General features: G+C 40.4%; 3 protein-coding genes across 5 annotated transcripts; 2 read left to right on the top strand and 1 right to left on the bottom strand.

Moving 5' to 3' along the window:
• LOC111960361 (ubiquitin thioesterase OTUB1) lies at positions 1-11394 on the top strand. The gene is made up of 7 exons (XM_023982340.2): positions 1-117; positions 840-907; positions 1114-1212; positions 1381-1499; positions 1640-1724; positions 5536-5730; positions 10829-11394. Exons 1-7 carry the CDS (start codon positions 30-32, stop codon positions 11024-11026), a joined length of 852 nt encoding a protein of 283 aa, XP_023838108.1. The 5' UTR covers positions 1-29; the 3' UTR covers positions 11027-11394.
• Positions 11395-11471: 77 nt separating this feature from the next.
• On the top strand, positions 11472-14820 carry cskmt (citrate synthase lysine methyltransferase). 3 transcript variants are annotated; one of them, XM_023982339.2, is made up of 2 exons: positions 11472-11799; positions 12452-14820. In XM_023982339.2, the coding sequence occupies exons 1-2, from the start codon at positions 11472-11474 to the stop codon at positions 13123-13125; spliced, it is 1002 nt and encodes a 333-aa protein (XP_023838107.1). In that variant the 3' UTR covers positions 13126-14820. The 3 variants fall into 3 exon arrangements, with proteins under 3 accessions (XP_023838107.1, XP_070293966.1, XP_070293967.1); XM_070437865.1 differs by lacking the exon at positions 11472-11799 and adding an exon at positions 11819-12045; XM_070437866.1 differs by lacking the exon at positions 11472-11799 and adding an exon at positions 11819-12098.
• Positions 14821-14902: 82 nt separating this feature from the next.
• Positions 14903-20952, bottom strand: epdl1 (ependymin-like 1). The gene is made up of 6 exons (XM_023982248.2): positions 20734-20952; positions 20398-20432; positions 16940-17068; positions 16537-16729; positions 15709-15802; positions 14903-15314 (listed from the first exon to the last, which is right to left on the bottom strand). Exons 1-6 carry the CDS (start codon positions 20798-20800, stop codon positions 15185-15187), a joined length of 648 nt encoding a protein of 215 aa, XP_023838016.1. The 5' UTR covers positions 20801-20952; the 3' UTR covers positions 14903-15184.
• Positions 20953-21708: the final 756 nt, after the last annotated feature.

Here is a 21708-nt window from a genome sequence, read left to right as displayed (position 1 = left end):
GCTGCTGTGCTGGGACCCGGAAGTTTAGAATGAGGTCAGTGAGACAGAGGAAACACAATTCTACAGCTAAAATGGCGCAGGAGCAACAGCAGGAAACAACACAGGGAGAGATGGAGGGTGAGTGAAACAACATCAAAACGAAAGATGACAGAAATCTAACCGGCTTCGGCTATCAGCGCATTGTTATTTATGGGGGGGTAATGTGATTGTTAGGCAATCTAGTGATAGCAGTTGAGGAACATGTTGCTTGCATGAATATGAGAGGGCAATAGGGGAGGCCAAAGCATTCAAATCACACACAAAGAAACGCATTTTCGACCTGTAGTTTTTGGAGGATGAAGGTGATACCATTAAGCATTATATGTGACATAATGTAGTATCTCATTCACAGTATATTTTTGCCGGATTTCAATTGGTTGTCAAATGTTTATTGACGCYATAACTGAAATAGGATAGTTGGCTAGTTGCTAACTAATCAATTCAACCTAGTTGTTCCAAAAATATGGTCCGATGCCGACCACATGATTACCAAATGGTAGACGGATATGTGATRACAACATTTGCTTAAACTACATGTACGTTGTCATCAATTTCATGTTGTGGTATAAATTACGTAACCAGCWATTGTTATTAAAAAGTGCGATTTTGCAAATATGCTTCCCGTCGCTGTGTTGTTGACACAGCTAATCCAATAACCATGACCAGCTAGTTCCCGACGTTAAATTCAGAATTTGGGTTAACTTTTTTTTTTTTACAGCACCATTGCACTTCACTCTCTGCGAATGAACTGTCATGTTACTTGTTTTAAAACGTCTATGGTGTTGTTTTCTTCTCTCCAGCTGGAGGAGTAAACTGTCTTGCTTATGATGAGGCCATTATGGCACAGCAGGACAGAATTCAGCAGGAGGTGAGAGATTTTACACTTGAATAGGCATTGATGATATGTAGGYGAAGGTTTTGAATTAGACTGACATAAGTCGGCTGTGGAGAAGGTTGAACGGCACGAGGAATGCATACTTTTGCATCACGTGATTTTGATCAACTTGTGTTCTTGTTTTATATTGGTTTCTATAAGTCTATGAGTATGAAACGTCCGTGTGTGTGTGTATCTAGATCGCAACAAGCATCCTTTTAGTGTCAGACAGACAGGAGCTGTCAGTTTTGCAGAGAGAGTATGCCGCGGAAGACACCATTTATCAGCTCAAGATCAAGGTCAGTAAAACCACACAATTGATCAATTACAGGATTTCAATCCGCATCACTTCATACTGGTTTAAGGCGAAAGGGTTCCTTACGATCACAAAACCAATGAGGGTTAGAAATGGTGACATAATTATTGTGTTTACTCTATGCCTCTGTTTTTTTTTTTTTTCCTTTTAGGATTTACACAAAAAATACTCATATATTCGTAAGACGCGACCAGACGGGAACTGTTTCTACAGAGCGTTTGGCTTTTCACATCTCGAATCACTGCTCGAAGACAGCAAAGAGCTGCAGAGGTAACATAACACCTCCATAGTGCATTTAGCTCATTGATGGTCGGTAGAGCAGACTATGTAATAGGATAGATGGATGCAATATGATTAGTGTTGCTGCATTAATAGGCACTGAATACCGATGCAATGTTTTGTCTCTGTAGGTTCAAAGCAGTGGCAGCAAAGAGCAAACTGGACCTGGTCAACCAGGGTTTCACTGAGTTCACCATTGAAGACTTCCACAATACTGTGAGTTGCTTCCCTCTTATTGTACACCACGTGAACAACGGTGACAGTTCACACACATGACATACACTGAGCATACAAAACAGGATGAACACCTGGACTTTCCATGACATAGACTGACACGGTGAAAGCTATGATCCCTTATTGATGTCACTTGTTAAATCCACTTCGATCAGTGTAGATGAAGGGGAGGAGACGGGTTAAAGAAAGATTTAAGCATTGAGASAATTGAGACATGTGCCATTGAGGGTGAATGGGCAAGACAAAATGTTTAAGTGCCTTTGAACAGGGTACGGTAGTAGGTGGCAGGCACACCGGTTTGTGTGAAGAACTGCAACGCTGCTGGGTTTTTCACACAACAGTTTTCCTTGTGTATCAATAATAATCCACCCACATGGCATCCAGCCAACTTGACACAACTGTGGGAAGCATTTGAGTCAACATGGGCTAGCATCCCAGTGGAACGCTCTCAACACCTTGTAGAGTCCATGCCCCAAGGAATTGAGGATGGTCTGGGGGCAACCTTGTCTCATAGATTAGACGTAACATTGTAAATTTAAATCCGGGATACTCAATTAGTATGATATGTTAYGTTTGGTATGGTTACATAAGACAGAAGGTTACTTGTACAAAAACAAAAAGTAGGGTGGTTGGTCAGAGTGGATGGGTGGGCGCATAACACGTAAGTCTAGCATCCCAAAGGTTGCATGTTTGAATCTCATCACGGACAACTTTAGCATTTTAGCAACTTTGGAACTACTACTTGCTATTTTTAGCTACTTTGCAACTACTTAGCATGTTAGCTACCCTTAACCTTAACCCCTTTTAGCGAACACCAACAAATTGGAATTCGTGTCATACATTTTGCAAATTCGTAACATATTGTACGAATTGCAATTCGTATCATACCATACAAAATGGATGATGGATATCCATAAATGAATACATACCATACGAAACATAACAAAGCATACTAAATAAAGTGTCACAGATTTGCGTACAGAATACTACGAAATGCTTTTAGACCAGGATGAGGGGGGGGGGGTGCGTCAACTCAATATTAGAAGAGTCTCAATGTTTTGTACACTTTTTGTATACAGTGCATTCGGAAAGTATTCATACCCATGACTTTTCCACATTTTGTTACATTACAGCCTTTTTCAAAATGGATTAAATAGTTTTTTCCCTCTCATCAATCTACACACAATACCATATAATTACCTGTACCAGCCTATCTGTAAATAGCACACCAACTACTTAATCCCAATATTGTTATTATTATATTTTTTTGGCTTTCATTTGCACCCAGTATCTCTACTTGCACATCATCATCTGCACATCTATCACTCAGTGTTAATGCTAACTTGTAATTATTCTGTCTCTTTGGCCTATTTATTGCCTTACTCCCTAATCTTACTGCATTTGCACACACTGTACATATACTTTTTATTGTGTTATTGACCGTACGTTTGTTTATGTGTAACTCTGTGTTGTTTTGCCGCACTGCTTTGCTTTGTCTTGGCCAGGTCGCAGTTGTAAATGAGAACTTGTTCTCGACTGGCCTACCTTGTTAAATAAAGGTGAAAAAAAATAAAAATAATGACAAAGCAGAACAGGTTTTTAGAAATGTTTGCAAATGTATTAAAAAGAAAAAACTGATATCACATTCACATAAGTATTCAGCCATTTACGCAGTACTTTGTTGAAGCACCTTTGGCAGCGATTACAGCCTTGAATCTTATTGGGTATGATGCTACAAGCTTGTCACACTTGTATTTGGGGAGTTTGTCCCATTCTTCTCTGCAGATTCACTGAAGCTCTGTCAGGTTGGATGGGGAGCATCAATGCACAGATATTTTTACGTCTCTCCAGAGATGTTCGATTGGGTTCAAGTCWGGGCTCTKSCTGGGCCACTCAAAGACATTCAGAGACTTGTCCCGAAGCCACTCCTGCGTTGTCTTGGTTGTGTGCTTAGGGTTGCTGTCCTGTTGGAAGGTGAACCTTCACCCCAGTCTGAGCTCCTAAGTGCTCTGGAKCAGTTTTTCATCAAGGATCTCTCTGTACTCTGCTCCGTTCATCTTKCCTTCAATCCTGACTAGTCTCCCAGTCCCTGCCGCTGAAAAACATCCCCACAGCATGATGCTGACACCGTGCTTCACCGTAGGGATGGTGCCAGGTTTTCTCCCGATGTGATGCTTAGCATTCAGGCCAAAGAGTTCAATCTTGGTTTGCAGTGGGAAAATTACATTTAGACATACTATGCTGTTTTCACTCAGAGGATTGTCCATTGTCATATGCTAGTGTTTTTTTTTTTTGCTGGTGCAGTCTTGTCTTGTGACTTAGTGATAAGTCTGGGCGTACAGATAAGATCTGGGTGCGACTGCAGTGTGACATCCCGTTTGTACTATCTGTAGGAACTCATCTGTGTGGAAACTTGCAGGACGAAACAGAAGACTAGTGTGAGCTGTGGTAATGTCAGCTATCTTAATCTGCATAGAAAAGCTAAATGCCTCTTATAAACTATGTTCCCAACCGTTGTTTGCACACACATGCTAACTACCACACATACACAAGGTTGGACTTTTCTATAAAAGCTGAGACCCAACTCTGTTCGTTGGGCTCTTAACTCTGCACTGTTGAGTGGATTGTTAACTGCTCAATTTTTGCAACTCTTATAGAGTTGCTGTTTGAGGAATCTACAGTCTCTTTGGTTAGAAATTTCCACCACCGGTTTCATCAGACCAGAGAATCTTGTTTCTCATGGTCAGAGTCCTTTCGATGCCTTTTGGCAAACTCCAAGCGTGCTCTCATGGATTGGTTTTTGCTCTGACATGTACTGTCTGCTRTGGGACCTTATATAGTCAGGTGTGTGCTGTCGTGGAAATGAACCACCATGTCGTGGAAATTACCACCGGGAACACTCTAAGTCAATCTTAAATGAATCATCCTTTATTATCAATGCGCTGGAGAGGTTCCAACCAATTCAATGCACCATAGTACACATGTCAATCAGGAGCTCTGCTGGGGCAGTCCCAGAGGTTGTCTTATATACGGCTATTCACAGAGTTATAGACAAGTTTATATTTGCATGATTTAGCATAATTMATTMATCATCAACGTTTTTGTTTCATTCGTGTGACCGACCCATACTGGTTCATGACTTGTGACAGACCAATACCTCACGAGGCTTATTCTCTCTAAGCTGAGACCTTGAAACTAAGATATCTTTTGTTCTCAAAACAAAGGTCTGGGCATACTGCCAAATTGCAGCTACTGATAGTGAGGACGCGTTCAGTCAGTCACTTGCATGAACATAGAAAACATTTATTAGAAAAGCACATGACTAGAACACAGAAATTAGTTATTAGAAAAGCACAAACATTACAATTTTCAAGCACAGTGCCTTTCCAAATCATATCCAATCATTTGAATTTACCACAGGTAGATTCCAATCAGGTTGTAGAAACATCGCAAGGATGTTTCCAATGGAAACAGGATGCACCTAAGCTCAATTTCCATTCCTATAGCAAAGGGTCTGAAWACTTATGTAAATAAGTTGTTTCTGTTTTTTATTTTTAATACATTTGCAAAAATTTCAAAAAAACGTTTTCCGCTTTGTCGTTGTGGGTAGATTGATGAGGGGATAAAAAAAAAWAAWMWAWTTTAGAAAAAGGCTGTAATGTAACAAAATGTGGGAAAAAGGAAAGSGTCTGAATACTTTCCAAATGCACTGTACCGAACATGTTAACAACTTTTAAGTCACTTGACGTAAAAGCATCACCAAACTGAACATTATTGTTTATTCTTCCCCTAGTTCATGGACCTGTTAGAGCTGTGTGAGAAGCAGCCAGGACTCAGTGAGCTGTTGGGCTCCTTCAGAGACCAGAGCGTGTCAGACTACATCGTGGTGTACCTGCGGTTGCTCACTTCAGGCTACCTGCAGAGGGAGCACGGTTTCTTCCAGCACTTCATCGAGGGGGGACGCTCTGTCAGGGAGTTCTGTCAGCAGGTGGGTTCCTTATGGAACATCAGAGAATAAGGGAGATATACAGTGCCTTCAGGAAGTATTCATACCCCTTGACTTTTTCCACATTTTTGTTGTTAAAGCCTGAATTCAAAATTGATTAAATATACACCAGTAGCCAATAATGACAAAGTGAAAACATGTTTTTAGAAAATGTAGCAAATGTATTATAATACATTATAATACATTATAATATTTACATACAGTACCAGTCAAAAGTTTGGACACCTACTCATTCAAGGGTTTTCTTTATTTGTAATATTATGATATAATATGACCTATTATATCATGGTTTGATGTACAGTACCAGGTTTGGACACGCCTACTCATTCAAGGGTTTTTATTTAAACTATTTTCTACATTGTAGAATAATAGTGAAGACGTCAAAACTATTAAATAACACATATGGAATCGTGTAGTAACCAAAAAAGTRTTAAATCAAAATATATTTGAGATTCTTCAAAGTAGCCACCCTTTGCCTTGATGACAGCTTTGCACACTCTTAGCATTCTCTCAACCAGCTTCACCTGGAATGCTTTTTCAACAGTCTTGAAGGATTTCCCACATATGCTGGGCACTTGTTGGCTGCTTTTCCTTCACTCTGCGGACCAACTCATCCCAAACCATCTCAATTGGGTTGAGGTCGGGTGATTTGTGTAGGCCAGGTCATCTGATGAGCACTCCATCACTCTCCTTGCTTAAATAACCCTTACACAGCCTGGAGGTGTATTTGGTCATTGTCCTGTTGAAAAACAAATGATAGTCCCACTAAGCGCAAACCAGATGGGATGGCGTATCGCTGTGGTAGCCATGCTGGTTAAGTGTGCCTTGAATTCTAAATAAATCACTGACAGTGTCACCAGCAAAGCACCATCACACCACCTCCTCCATGCTTCACGGTGGGAACCACACATGCGGAGATCATCCGTTCACCTACTCTGCATCTCACAAAGACACGGCGGTTGGAACCAAGAATCTCCAATTTGGAGTCATCAGACCAAACAACAGATTGCTTGTGTTTCTTGGCCCATGCAAGTCTCTTCTTCTTTTTGGTGTCCTTTAGTACTGGTTTCTTTGTAGCAATTCAACCATGAAGGCCTGATTCACGCAGTAACTCTAATGAACTCATTATCTGCAGCAGAAGTAACTCTGGGTCTTCCTTTCCTGTGGCGGTCCTCATGAGAGCCAGTTTCATCATAGTGCTTGATGGTTTTTGCGACTGCACTTGAAGAAACTTTCAACGTTTTTGAAATTTTCCTGATTGACTGACCTTCATGTCTTAAAGTAATGATGGACTGTCGTTTCTCTTTGCTTATTTGAACTGTTCTTGACATACTGTTGATGTCGGTAGTTTACATACATACACTTAGGTTGGAGTCATTAAAACTCACTCCCCAAATTTCTTGTTAACAAACTATAGTTTTTGCAAGTCAGTTAGGACATCAACTTTGTACATGACACAAGTAATTTTTCCAGCAATTGTTTACAGACAGACTATTTCACTTATAATTCAATGTATCACAATTCCAGTGGGTCAGAAGTTTACATGCACTAAGTTGACTGTGCCTTTAAACAGCTTGGAAAATTCCAGAAAATGTCATGGCTTTAGAAGCTTCTGATAGGCTAATTGACATAATTTGAGTCAATTGGAGGTATACCTGTGGATGTATTTCAAGGCCTACCTTCAAACTCAGTGCCTCTTTGCTTGACATCATGGGAAAATCAAAAGAAATCAGCCAAGACTTCAGAAAATAAATTGTAGACCTCCACAAGTCTGGTTCATCCTTGGGAGCAATTTCCAAACACCTGAAGGTACCAAGTTCATCTGTACAAACAATAGTATGCAAGTATGAACACCATGGGACCACGCAGCCGTAATTCCGCTCAGGAAKGAGACGCGTTCTGTCGACTAGAGATTAATGTACTTTGCGAAAAGTGCAAATCAATCCCAGAACAACAGCAAAGGACTTGTGAAGATGCTGGAGGAGACGGGTACAAAAGTTTCTATATCCACAGTAAAACAAGTCCTTTATCGACATAACCTGAAAGGCCGCTCAGCAAAGAAGAAGCCACTGCTCCAAAACCGCCATAAAAAAAGCCAGACTACGGTTTGCAACTGCACATGGGTAAAAGTATTGTACTTTTTGGAGGAATATCCACTGGTCTGATGAAACAAAAATATAACTGTTTGGCCATAATGACCATCATTATGTTTGGAGGAAAAAGGGGGAGGCTTGCAAGCCGAAGAACACCATCMCAACCGTGAARYAYGGGGGTGGCAGCATYATGYTGTGGGGGTKCTTTGCTGCMGGAGGGACTGGTGCACTTCMCAAAAAAGATGGCATCATGAGGCAAGAAAATTATGTGGGTATATTGAAGCAACATCTCAAGACATCAGTCAGGAAGTTAAAGCTTGGTCGCAAATGGGTCTTCCAAATGGACAATGACCCCAAGCATACTTCCAAAGTTGTGGCAAAATGGCTTAAGAACAACAAAGTCAAGGTATTGGAGTGGCCATCACAAAGCCCTGACCTCAATCCCATAGAAAATTTGTGGGCAAAACTGAAAAAGCGTGTGCGAGCAAGGAGGCCTACAAACCTGACTCATTTACACCAGCTCTGTCAGGAGGAATGGGCCAAAATTCATCCAACTTGTTGTGGAAGGCTACCCTAAACATTTAACCCAAGTTAAACAATTTAAAGGCAAYGCTACCAAATACTAATTGAGTGTATGTAAACTTCTGACCCACTGGGAATGTGATGAAAGAAACAAAAGCTGAAATAAATAGTTCTCTCTACTATTATTCTGACATCTGACCTAAGCCAGGTAATTTTTACTTATATGTTAGGAATTGTGAAAAACCGAGTTTAAATGTATTTGGCTAAGGTGTATGTAATCTTCCGACTTCAACTGTATGTACTTGGTCTTTTACCAAATAGATATCTCCTGTATACCACCCCTACCTTGTCACAACACAACTGATTGGCTCAAACGCATTAAGAAGGAAAGAAATTCCACAAATTAACTTATAACAAGGCACACCTGTTAATTGAAATGCATTCCAGGTGACTACGTSATGAAGCTGGTTGAGAGAATGCCAGGAGTGTGCAAAGCTGTCAAAGGCAAAGGGTGGCTACTTTGAATAATCTCAAATATAACATTTGTTTAAACACTTTTTTTTTTTGGTTACTACATGATATCATATGTGTTATTTCATAGTTTTGATGTCTTCAGTATTATTCTACAATGTAGAAAATAGTAAAAATAAAGGAAAAACCCTTGAGTGAGTAGGTGTGTCCAAACTTGACTGATACTGTAAGTGTTCACATCCCTGAGTCAAAGTATGTTAGAATCACCTTTTGCATTCTTTCTGGTTAATTCTCTAAGAGCTTTGCGCACCTGGATTGTACAATATTTGCATATTATTATTTTTATTMTTTTTAAAGTTCCTCGAGCTCTTTCAAGTTGGTTGTTGTTCATTGCAAGACAGCAATTTTCAAGTCTTGCCATAGATTTTCAAGCAGATTTAAGTCAAAAGTGTAACTAGGCCATTCGGGAACATTCAATGTTTTCTTTGTAACCAGTTTATATTTGGCCTTGTGTKTTAGGCTATTGTCCTGCTGAATGGTCAATTTGTCTCCTAGGGTCTGTTGGAAAGCAGAGTTAACCAGGTTTTCCTCTAGGATTTTGCCTGTGCTTAACTCTATTCTGTTTTTATCCCCCAAAAATCCTAGTCCTTGCCAATGMCAAGCATACCCATAACACGATGAAGCCACCATCATGCTTGAAAATATTAAGTAGTACTCAGCAATGTTGTGTTGGATTTGCCCCAAACATAACATAACATATTTAAGACATAAAGCTTAATTTCTTTGCCAAACATTTTCAGTTTTCCTTTATTGCCTTATTGCAAACGGGATGCATGTTTAGGAATATTTTTATTATTTACAGGCTTCTTTCTTTTCACTCTGTCATTTAGGTTAGTATTGTGAAGTAACTACAATGTTGTTGATCCATCATCAGTTTTCCCCAGTTTTCCCCAGCCATTAAACTCTAACTGTTTTAATTATTGGCCTCATGGTRAAATCCCTGAGTGGTTTCCTTCCTCTCCGGCAACTGAGTTAGGAAGGACACCTGTATCTTTGTATTGACTGGGTGTATTGATACACTCTCAAAAGTGTAATTAATAATGCTCAAAGGAATATTCAATTATTTTATTTTTTTACTCATCTACCAATTAGGTGCCCTTCTTTGTGAGGCATTGGAAAACCTTTGTGGTTGAATCTGTGTTTGAAATTCACTGATCAACTTAGGGACCTTACAATTATCTGTATGTGTGGGGTACAGAGATGAGGTAGTCATTCAAAAATCATGTTAAACACTATTGCACACTTTTGAGACTGAAGAACATTTTTACTCCTGAACGTATTTAGGCTTGCCATAACGAAGGGGTTGAATACTTATTGACTCAAGACATTTCAGCTTTTCATATTTTATTAATTAGCAAACAGTTCTAAAAACACAATTCCACTTTGACATATGGTATTATGTGTAAGCCAGTGACATATCCATTTTAAATTCAGGCTGTAACACATCAAAAAGTTGAGGGGTGTGAATACTTTCTGAAGGCACTGTATTGCTGAGGATGTTAAAGGCAATAAGCTAGCGCTCAAGTTGCCTGGAACCCCGAYGTTGAATTGCATTAAATTCTACGTCGGGCAGAAATGAGCATTTGAATYAGGAAAGTTTTCTCTCGACATCTACAAGCCAGAATGTTGAATAAAATGAAATGTTCACATACTTTACCGGTTGTCCGTGCGGTTGGTCCTTTTGGCTGTAGGAGTGTGAGACTATATCCACAGGAAAGTATAATTGCATAAACTTTTCAAAGCGCTGGTAGTGTGTTCAGATTTCTATCACCGGAAGCAATTATAATTTCCTGTGGATATATTGTCTCATTCCTACTGCCAAAAGGACCAACTTGTACTTTTTCTTGCATATGTACATTCCAGTATCATCTAGAGTTGCATAACAAGTCCCCAAACTCAAACACTTTGTTTGTTCTCTGTGTGTTTACTATCAGGAGGTGGAGCCCATGTCTAAAGAAAGTGACCATATCCACATCATYGCCTTGGCCCAGGCCCTGAACGTGTCCATCCTAGTGGAGTATATGGACCGGGGTGAGGGGGGCACCGTCAACCACCACGTCTTTCCTGAAGGCAGCGAGCCTCGTGTCTTTCTCCTCTATAGACCCGGCCACTACGACATCTTGTATAAATAACTACCTGCTGTTTAGAAAATTCCCCCCAATGTCCTTTCCTACTGCTGTAGTGGCAGTGGTGAAATACTTCACCTGCCACACTGATGCATACATGTGTGTTTGAAGATTACACTGGTATTTGAGAAGGGAAAAAAACAATCACATTATACAGCCCCCTTCTCCCTCCCCGTCACTCAATATATTCCCTTCATCACAGAACAGTGAATTAATAAAACAAATATTTACCAAAAAAATAGCAGTGGCTCCAGATGTTTAGAGTTGTACAGTTTTTACTTTTATTTTGTGGTTGTAAATGTTATCAACTTGCTTTTTTTGTTGGATTATTTTCCTTTGTTACACTGCGTTTTATTAAAGGTATTTACATCTTATTTGATGTGTATGTAAATGTATTGTTTGTGCCGCACTTCTGGTATCAACATTTCAACTGGCATCACAGCAATATGCAATGCAGTATTTACATGCTTGCGTGAATTGTGTCTGTCTGTTCTTGTGTATGTCTGTACATGTCTTGAATTTGGGTTGCTTATCTTTCATACAAAGGAAAACCGTGAAATGCTTCCACTGTTATACCGCATACTTGTTTACATTGTTGACGCATGCTCAGTTGCCCTCCACTGCGCACACAGCAGGTAGCTTGCTGCTCTCAGCAGTGCGTGACGGAGGATTTCAAGGAGAGATACAAATCATGGCGCTGATTTTAAATATCCTGTCGCCAAGGAGGTTAGGGAAGTTAATTACAAACACACGTGTAAGGCACCACTCCAGTCTAACAAGTACGTCTCAATTTATTGGTGTCTTATAAAATGAGTTGATGCAAACTAGAAGCTAACGCATGGCTTTTTATGCTAGCTAGCTAACAGTTGACCTCTATGGCTGCAAGCTAACTAGCTAGCTTACTTGCTATATACAGCTAGACAGTGGCTTGCTCTCTATTGATTCATTGATTTGGGGTGGCAGGTAGTCTAGTGCGTTGGGCCAGTAACCGAAAGGTTGCTGGGTCGAATCTCCGAGCTGACAAGGTAAAAACCTGTCGTTCTGCCCCTGAACAAGGCAGTTAACCCACTGTTCCCCGGTAGGCCGTCATTGTAAATAAAMATKTGTTATTAACTGACTTGCCTAGTTAAATACAGGTTCAATTCAAAGGCATTTCTGTTTGCAAATACTCCCGTTCACTGATGAAATGTAATTTGTGCACAGGTTGGTCAAGGTAGCTTGTTTGTGCTAATCTCCACAGCTAAGTTTTAGTTAGCTACCATGGCTAGATACTCAGCTCGATACTAACGTCAGCACATTTTAGGCGCTCTCATTTGTTCTATGAAATTTTATTTTAAGGAAACCCATAAACATGAACTATAATACCGCTAGTATGTATGTTTTTTTTCTTTTTTTTCTGACATTCACCCTTGTTTGTCCCTACTTCTGTAGCTGAACTTATCAACAACATGGACAAGAAAGCAACATGGGACCGGTTCTACACAGAAAAAAGCAAGGCAACCAACTTCAAGAATTTTGAGTGGTTCTTTGGTTTCGATGCAATCCGGGACTTCATCTTGCCCATGCTGCATTCACAGACCAACTCTGATGCCCTACATGTTCTGGACATGGGCTGTGGTACCTCTGCCCTAGGACCCTGCATATACAGATACTCTCCCTGGCCAGTGCAGGTGACCTGCGCTGACATCTCTGCTATTGCTGTGCGCCTTATGCAGGAACACACAGAAACCAAAGCCCTGCAACCTCAGAACACTTCCTCTAAGCTGGACTTCTTAGAACTGGACTGCTCTCGTCTCCACAAACACTTTGGTTCTGAGAGCCTAGACCTCATTCTAGACAAGGGCACCATAGATGCCTTGCTAAGGTCGAGGGAAGGTGGAGCAAAGGCCAGCCAGGTGCTTAAGCAGTGCCTAAAGGTGTTGAGGGACTCTGGGTCTCTCTTTCAGTTCTCGGATGAGGACCCTGATGCCAGGATGTTGTGGCTGGAGAAAGAGGGCCGGGAGCCAGGGGTGATGGTTGTCGATGTGGGGGTGCAGGAGGTGGGGGAGCTAAGGGGAGTAACTTATTACTGCTACCAAGTTACAGCTCGTCCTGTWGCACAGTAGATASAGTGAGGGAAAAAAGTATTTGATCCCCTGCTGATTTTGTATGTTTGCCCACTGACAAAGAAATGATCAGTCTGTAATTTTAATGGTAGGTTTATTTGAACAGTGAGAGACAGAATATCAACAAAAAAATCCAGAAAAACGCATGTCAAAATTGTTATAAATTGATTTGCATTTTAATGAGGGAAATAATTATTTGACCCCTCTGCAAAACATGACTTAGTACTTGGTGGTAAAACCCTTGTTGGCAATCACAGAGGTCAGACGTTTCTTGTAGTTGGCCACCAGGTTTGCACACATCTCAGGAGGGATTTTGTCCCACTCCTCTTTGCAGATCTTCTCCAAGTCATTAAGGTTTCGAGGCTGACGTTTGGCAACTCAAACCTTCAGCTCCCTCCACAGATTTTCTATGGGATTAAGGTCTGGAGACTGGCTAGGCCACTCCAGGACCTTAATGTGCTTCTTCTTGAGCCACTCCTTTGTTGCCTTGGCCGTGTGTTTTGGGTCATTGTCATGCTGGAATACCCATCCACGACACATTTTCAATACCCTGGCTGAGGGAAGGAGGTTTCACCCAAGATTTGACGGTACATGGCCCCGTCCATCGTCCCTTTGATGCGGTGAAGTTGTCCTGTCCCCTTAGCAGAAAAACACCCCCAAAGCATAATGTTTCCACCTCCATGTTTGACGGTGGGGATGGTTTCTTGGGTCATAGGCAGCATTCCTCCTCCTCCAAACACAGCAAGTTGAGTTGATGCCAAAGAACTCCATGTTGGTCTCATCTGACCACAACACTTCACCCAGTTGTCCTCTGAATCATTCAGATGTTCATTGGCAAACTTCAGACGGGCATGTATATGTGCTTTCTTGAGCAGGGACCTTGCGGGCGCTGCAAGATTTCAGTCCTTCACGGCGTAGTGTGTTACCAATTGTTTTCTTGGTGACTATGGTCCCAGCTGCCTTGAGATCATTGACAAGATCCTCCCGTGTAGTTCTGGGATGATTCCTCACCGTTCTCATTATCATTGCAACTCCACGAGGTGAGATCTTGCATGGAGCCCCAGGCCGAGGGAGATTGACAGTTCTTTGTGTTTCTTCCATTTGCGAATAATCGCACCAACTGTTGTCACCTTCTCACCAAGCTGCTTGGCAATGGTCTTGTAGCCCATTCCAGCCTTGTGTAGATCTACAATCTTGTCCCTGACATCCTTGGAGAGCTCTTTGGTCTTGGCCATGGTGGAGAGTTTGAAATCTGATTGATTGATTGCTTCTGTGGACAGGTGTCTTTTATACAGGTAAGAAACTCCCTTTAAGAGTGTGCTCCTAATCTCAGCTCGTTACCTGTATAAAAGACACCTGGGAGCCAGAAATCTTTTTGATCGAGAGGGGGTCAAATAATTATTTCCCTCATTAAAATGCAAATCAATTTATAACATTTTTGACATGTGTTTTTGGATATTTTTGTTGTTATTCTGTCTCTCACTGTTCAAATAAACCTACCATTAAAATTACAGACTGATCATTTCTTTGTCAGTGGGCAAACGTACAAAATCAGCAGGGGATCAAATAATTTTTTCCCTCACTGTAGTTGTATCTCTGCGTAGCTCCATAATGCACCCGAGTCAGGGAGTGAACATCCTTTTGACATTCATGAGATGTGACTGTAATAAATAATTMATTTCTTGATACAACTGACCAAGTTGTGTAGACATTTCTTTCTTTGTCTACACGATATGAACAGAGGTCTTGTGAAGAGCTGTCCAACTATACTATAGACTTGACATTTTATAACTTTTATTCAGAAGGACAGTTCACAGTGCAAGTTTACATTTCCAAGGCCTATATGTAGTAAGGAAAGCAATTAGCATTTGTCAAAGGTAAAATGTTTACATAAATGTTACATGGTCAGTACTGGAATTTGGTTTAACCCTTTTCTTATACTAATACATTAATGAGTTATCCCTTTTTATAATTATTTATAAATTCATTTAAACATTTATCASAGGTTAAAATTAAGCAATAGTTGTGTGAAATTCTCATAAGAAAAGAGAATGGTCCTTTAGTCTATGTTTTTAAAAATGCTGTAGAAGTTGGCTGCATCTGCAGTTGCATCCAGTTTAGCGCCCTGACAGAACTTAGGAGGGAAGAACTGCTGGGGGTCATCGATCCCAACAACAATGTTGAAGAAGCTGTAAGTGAAAAAATAAACAGAATAATCACATAGCATAATGGATATCTTATCTGTAGAGTTAACGAAAGTCAAATCCATGCTTCGGGATAATTGTGAAAGTACTAATCATTTAATAATTCATACTACTTTTATAATGAAATTATGGATTTTGATGTTTCCAGMAGTGTCAAACTAGCTAATGAAGACATTCTTTTGAATGTTTTGGAACACGAAATGRACTGAGGAACTTCCTCAGAATGAGGATATGAAACAAACACTACATAGGCCTACAAGACTATATATTGATGTTAAATATTACTATTATAGCGTTGTCAGTAGAGCAAAGATTCAGCAATTTAAAAAAATAAAAACCAGTCATATTTTACACACTGCCCAATAATATACACACTTACGTTGTAAGCACCCAGCCAGTCTTGTCCGTGTAGTACGTAGTGCTGACTGGTATGCAGCCAAACTCAGTGAAGGTGCTCAACCACTTGTCTTTACCTGAAGATTAAATTGATCAATCAGATAAACAAAATCAGGGAGCAGAAATTTGATTTGAGAACACAAAATCACAAAACTTAAATTGGCATAAAATATTTTTTTTTAAAGTTGCTAGGAATTATTTTGTCTTCACTGACATTTTCAACCTCTYCCTGACCGAGTCTGTAATACCTACATGTTTCAAGCAGACCACCATAGTCCCTGTGCCCTAGAACACCAAGGTAACCTGCCTAAATGTGTGCAAAGCAGTTATCAAGGCAAAGAGTGRCTACTTTGAGTAATCTCAAATATATTTTRATTTGTTTAACACTTTTTTGGTTACYACATGATTCCATGTGTGTTCTTTCATAGTTTTGATGTCTTCATATTATTCTACAATGTAGAAAAMAGTAAAAATAAAGAAAAACCATTGAATGAGTAGGTGTGTCCAAACTTTTGACTGGTACTGYACATATTAYCTCGACGAACCCGTACCCCTGCACATTGACTCAGTACCGGTACCCTTTGTATRTAGCCTCTATTGTTATTTTATTGTGTTACTAATTTGCCTTTAGTTCATTTACCAATTTTTTCTTACTTACTTTTAAAAAACTAATTTCACGGTAAAGGTGTTGTATTTCACCTGTTGTATTTTGCGCATGTGACAAATKACATTTGATTTTGGCGTTCCTCAGAAAGAGGAAGCTCACAAATGAAAGGCAACATTTAAACCAACCGCATGCCATGCCCCTTACCACCAGTTGGGGTTGCACGTTCTCCATACCAGGTGTTGACCAGCAGACCCTGTCCTGGACCWGAGGAGCTCCCTAGGATCACCTGCCCCAGCAGAGCAGCATCTGCAGGGATCTCCATGGGGTGGAAGTCCTCCTTCTTCAGCCTCTCCTTCTTACATGTGCGGTTCTTGTGGTTAATCGTATACATGACGCCCTGGAAGACGTTGGGGAAAGATAAGCATCGGTTTCATGGGAGGCGTATTGTTTTTTTTGTAGGAAACCATTATTTTTCTAACAATGCAGCTCTGTTTTTATATGAAAATATGTAATGTGCATGACTGTGATGTGTGTACCCGTATGTTGTATTGAATAAATGGTTGTTATTGTGAATACATGGTTGTTGTTGTGAATAAGTGTTTGTTACCTCTCTGAAGAGCAGAAGGGCATCCAGGCCGAATGTCTTGTTCTCATAAGATCCCATCTCCTTGAAGCGGATACGCTCGCCTAACGCGTCATAGTCGTATTTTGCATATGCATTAACCTTCTCATTTGCCTGAAAGGACAGGAATGTGAGATATATAGCAGATATAATTATAGCCAATACYATTTGCATATCTTGTTTTTTTTAACCAAATTTGTATTTTCTATTTTTTTTCTTCATATACTGTATATACAGTGCATTCATAAAATATTTAGACCTCTTGACTTTTTCCTAATCTTCTTAAGTTACAGCCTTACAGTGGTGGAAAAAGTACCCACCTGTTATACCTGAGTAAAAGTAAAAATACCTCAATAGAAAATGACTCAAGTAAAAGTCACCYAGTAAAATTCTACTTGAGTAAAAGTCTAAAAGCGTTTAGTTTAAAATATACTTAAGTATCAAAAGTAAAAGTATAAATCATTTCAAATTCCTTATAGTAAGCAAACCAGATGGCACCATTTTCTTGTTTTTTTTATTTACGGAAAGCCAACGGCACTCCAACATTCAGACATCATTTGTAAACGAAGCATGCGTGATCAAAAGAGTCCGCCAGATCAGAGGCAGTAGGGATGACCAGGGATGTTCGGTTGATAAGTGTGTGAATTTGACCAATTTCCTGTCCTGCTAAGCATTCAAAATGTAACGAGTACTTTTGGAGTAAAAAGTACAATATTTTCTTATGGAATGTAGTTTAGTAAAAGTAAACGTAGTCAAAAATATAAATAGTTAAGTAACGTACAGCTACCCCAAAAAACTACTTAAGTAAAAATACATTAAAGTACTACTTAAGTACTTTACACCACTGCAGCCTTATTCTAAAATGGATTAAATAGTTTCCCCCCCCCTTAATCTACACACAATATCCCATAATGACAAAGCAAAAACAGGTTTTTAGAATTTCTTGCAAAAAAACGAAAAAAAAGTATTTACATAAGTATTCAGACCCTTTACTCAGTACTTTGTTACAGTACTTTGTTACTTTGATTACAGCACCTTTGGCAGCGATTACAGCCTCGAGTCTTCTTGGGTATGACCCTACAAGCTTGGCGCACCTCTTTTGGCTCTTTCTGCAGATCCTCAAGCTATGTCAGGTTGGATGGGGAGCGTCGATGGCACATTTTCAGGTCTCTCTAGAGATGTTCGGTCAGATTCAAGTCCGGGCTCTGGCTGGGCCACTCAATGATATTCAGAGACTTGTCCCGAAACCACTCCTGCGTTGTCTTGGCTGTGTGCTTAGTGTCATTGTCCTGTTGGAAGTTGAACCTTCGCCCCAGTTTGTGGTCCTGAGCGCTTTGGAGCAGGTTTTCATCAAGGATCTCTCTGTACTTTACTCTGTTAATCTTTCCCTCGATCCTGACTAGTCTCCCAGTCCCTGCTGCTGAAAAACATCCCCACAGCATGATAATGCCACCACCATGCTTCACCGTAGGGATGGTGCCAKGATTCCTCCAGACTTGAAGCTTGGCATTCAGGCCAAAGAGTTCAATCTTGGTTTCATCAGACCAGAGAATCTTGCTTCTCATGGTTTGAGAGTCCTTTATGTGCCTTTTGGCAAACTCCAAGTGGGTTGTCATGTGCCTTTTACTGAGGAGTGGCTTCCTTCTCGCCATTTCTATTTAAGAATGATGGAGGCCACTGTGTTCTTGGGGACCTTAAATGCTGCAGAAATGTTTTGGTACCCTTCCCCAGATCTGTGCCTCGAGACAATCCTGTATCAGAGCTCTACGGACAATTCCTTTGACTTCATGGCTTGGTTTTTGCTCTGACATGCATTGTCAATTGGGGGACCTTAAATAGACAGATGTGTGCCTTTCCAAATCATGTCCAATCAATAGAATTTACCACAGGTGGACTCCAATCAAGATGTAGAAACATCTCAAGGATGATCAATGGAAACAGGATGCACCTGAGCTCAATTTTGAGTCTCATAGCAGAGGGTCTGAATACTTATGTAAATAAGTTATTTCTGATTCTTATTTTTCATAAATAAGCAAAAAGGTCTAAAAAACTGTTTTTGCTTTATGTGTGTGTATAGATAGAAAGGAAAAAAAACTTTAGACCCTATCACAGTAWRRSKSTWTMKYRWMAMAAWRTGTSWMARRKRWRRGGKSTSWRWAYWYTYWSARWWYWCWSTATATATACACTGAACAAAAATATAAGCKCAACATGCAACAATTTCAAAGATTTTACTGAGTTACAGTTCATATAAGGAAATAAGTCAATTGAAAAAAATGATTAGGCCCTAAACTATGTATTTCAGATGACTGGGAATACAGATCTGCATCTGTTGGTCACAGATACCTTTAAAAAAAAAGGTAGAGGCGTGGATCAGAAAACCAGTCTGTATTTGGTGTGATCACCATTTGCCTCATGCAGCACGACACATCTCCAACGCATAGAGTTGATAAGGCTGTTGATTGTGGCCTGTGGAATGTTATCCCATTCCTCCTCAATGGCTATRCGAAGTTGCTGGATATTGGCGGCAACTGGAATACGCTGTCCTACACGTCGATCCAGAGCATCCCAAACATGCTCAATGGGTGACATGTCTGGTGAGTACAGATGTCTGGTGAGTACAGATATGTACAGATCCTTGCGACATGGGGCCGTGCATTATCATGCTGAAACATGAAGTGATGAATGGCACGGCGATGGGACTCAGGATCTCATCACGGTATCTCTRTGCATTCAAATTGCCATCGATAAAATACAATWTATGTTCAWTGTCCGTAGCTTATGCATGCCCATACCATAACCCCACCATGGGGCGCTCTGTTCACAACGTTGACATCAGCAAACCGCTTGCCCACACAACGCCAAACACGTGGTCTGCGGTTGTGAGGCCGATTGGACGTAAATTCTCTAAAACGACATTGGAGGCGGCTTATGGTAGAGAAATTAACATAAAATTCTCTGGTAACAGCTCTGGGGGACATTTCTGCAGTCAGCATACCAATTGCACGCTCCCTCAAAACTTGAGACACCTCTGGCATTGTGCTCTGTGACAAAACTGCACATTTTAGAGTGGTATTTTATTGTCCCCAGCACAAGGTGCACCTGTGTAATGATTATTCTGTTTAAATCAGCATTAACCTGTCAGGTTGATGGATTATCTTAGCAAAGGAGAAATGGTTACTAACAGGGATGTAAACAAATTTGTGCACAAAATCTGAGAKAAATAAGCTTTTTGTGCGTACGGAACATTTCTGGGATCTTTTATTTAAGCTCATGAAACATGGGACCAACACTTTACATGTTGCGTTTATATTTATGTTCAGTATGTAAGGCAGGATATCAAGATTTTCTAAATAGTTATAGTATTTGTCAAAATGTTCCGTCTGATGTTATTGCTATGGGAACTCCCTTATTCCCACCTACTATGGAGAAACAAACAGACTTACCACTGACATRGCTCCGGTCAGAAGAGGGGGAGACCCTGAGCAAGGGAAAGGTGTTTTATTGGTAACAAGTGAAACATTTATCCATCGTTTTGCTAAATGGCCAATTTAGCCGTAAAAGTGGACTACACATTATAAACATAGAAGAAAACATCCACCTTAATTGCCATCACATGACTTTTACAGCTCTGCTCTGCCTCCAGTACAATGCACAGGTGTTAAATCAGGACTATGCTGTACGCAGGAGCTAATCTTTGACCTGGGGTCAGGCATTCATAAAACTACAGCTCCTAGGTTAACCACTCAATTTACAATACAATTTCTCTGTCTTTTACTTACTGCACGGATGAGGTGCCTGAGCCAGGCAGCCCACTGCAAGGCACATCAACAACASGAAGGTCCTCATGSTTCCAAATGTCACACACACTCACGCCAACAAACAGACGGACTGCTGTAGGAGTGCAAAGTCACTCACTTATAAACAGTACGACACCGAGGCTCCAAATCCTAGATCAAGCACAGGTTCCAGGTTTTCATTCTCACCAGAGGCCCAGAAACCCCTGTCCTATGAGACTGAAGTATGTGGGCCAGGCTAAGATAATGAACTGTAAAGGCTGTTATCTTATCTTGATAAGAGCCATATAATAACGCGTTACGTGACAGTACCTGAGCAATATAACTTAAGGATATAGCTGTCTGATCTGAATGAATATATGGATATATGGAGTGTGATAGGTCTAAAGATGGCATTTTGTATGGATTTTTTTGCTGTCATAGGTATATTTCTATATTGTTTAACTGTACTTGATCGGTACCTCAACCCCCCCACTGTAGGTACTGTAGTCTGTTTTCTGTGTACAGCAGTTCAGGGGAGGGGACAAGATTGTGTAAATAACCATTGTTGAAGGAGGAAGCTAGTAAAACATGTAGTGGAATAAAACAGGACACAAGCACTATTAGCAACATCTGTGACATCACGGTCATATGATCCAGGGGGTTGGGCAAGTCACCTGATGCAAATAACTAGAGCGCCTGAACTTACGCCTAGTGAATATTGTGTAAGTCATTCCGAGTTGTATCCATTAGGGTACACAACTGTAAATGTTTTAAAACAAAACGAGCATTTCTTATCGGACAAATCTAAGTAGTCCCTCYCTGTTTCAGTCAGTTTTCTTCCATTTGGTGCCTAATGAATACATCCCTGGTTCACTCAGCGAGATGTGATCAAGTAACATTGAATGAACAAATCATTTGGAGCCTCATTTGTTTGTGGTGAGTGTCAGGTGCTATCCTGGCTAATCTAACCAGACCGAT

This window comes from Salvelinus sp. IW2-2015, linkage group LG37, assembly GCF_002910315.2.
Source record: "Salvelinus sp. IW2-2015 linkage group LG37, ASM291031v2, whole genome shotgun sequence".
NCBI lineage: Eukaryota > Metazoa > Chordata > Actinopteri > Salmoniformes > Salmonidae > Salvelinus > Salvelinus sp. IW2-2015.
This window is presented reverse-complemented; position numbering and strand designations above follow the sequence as displayed.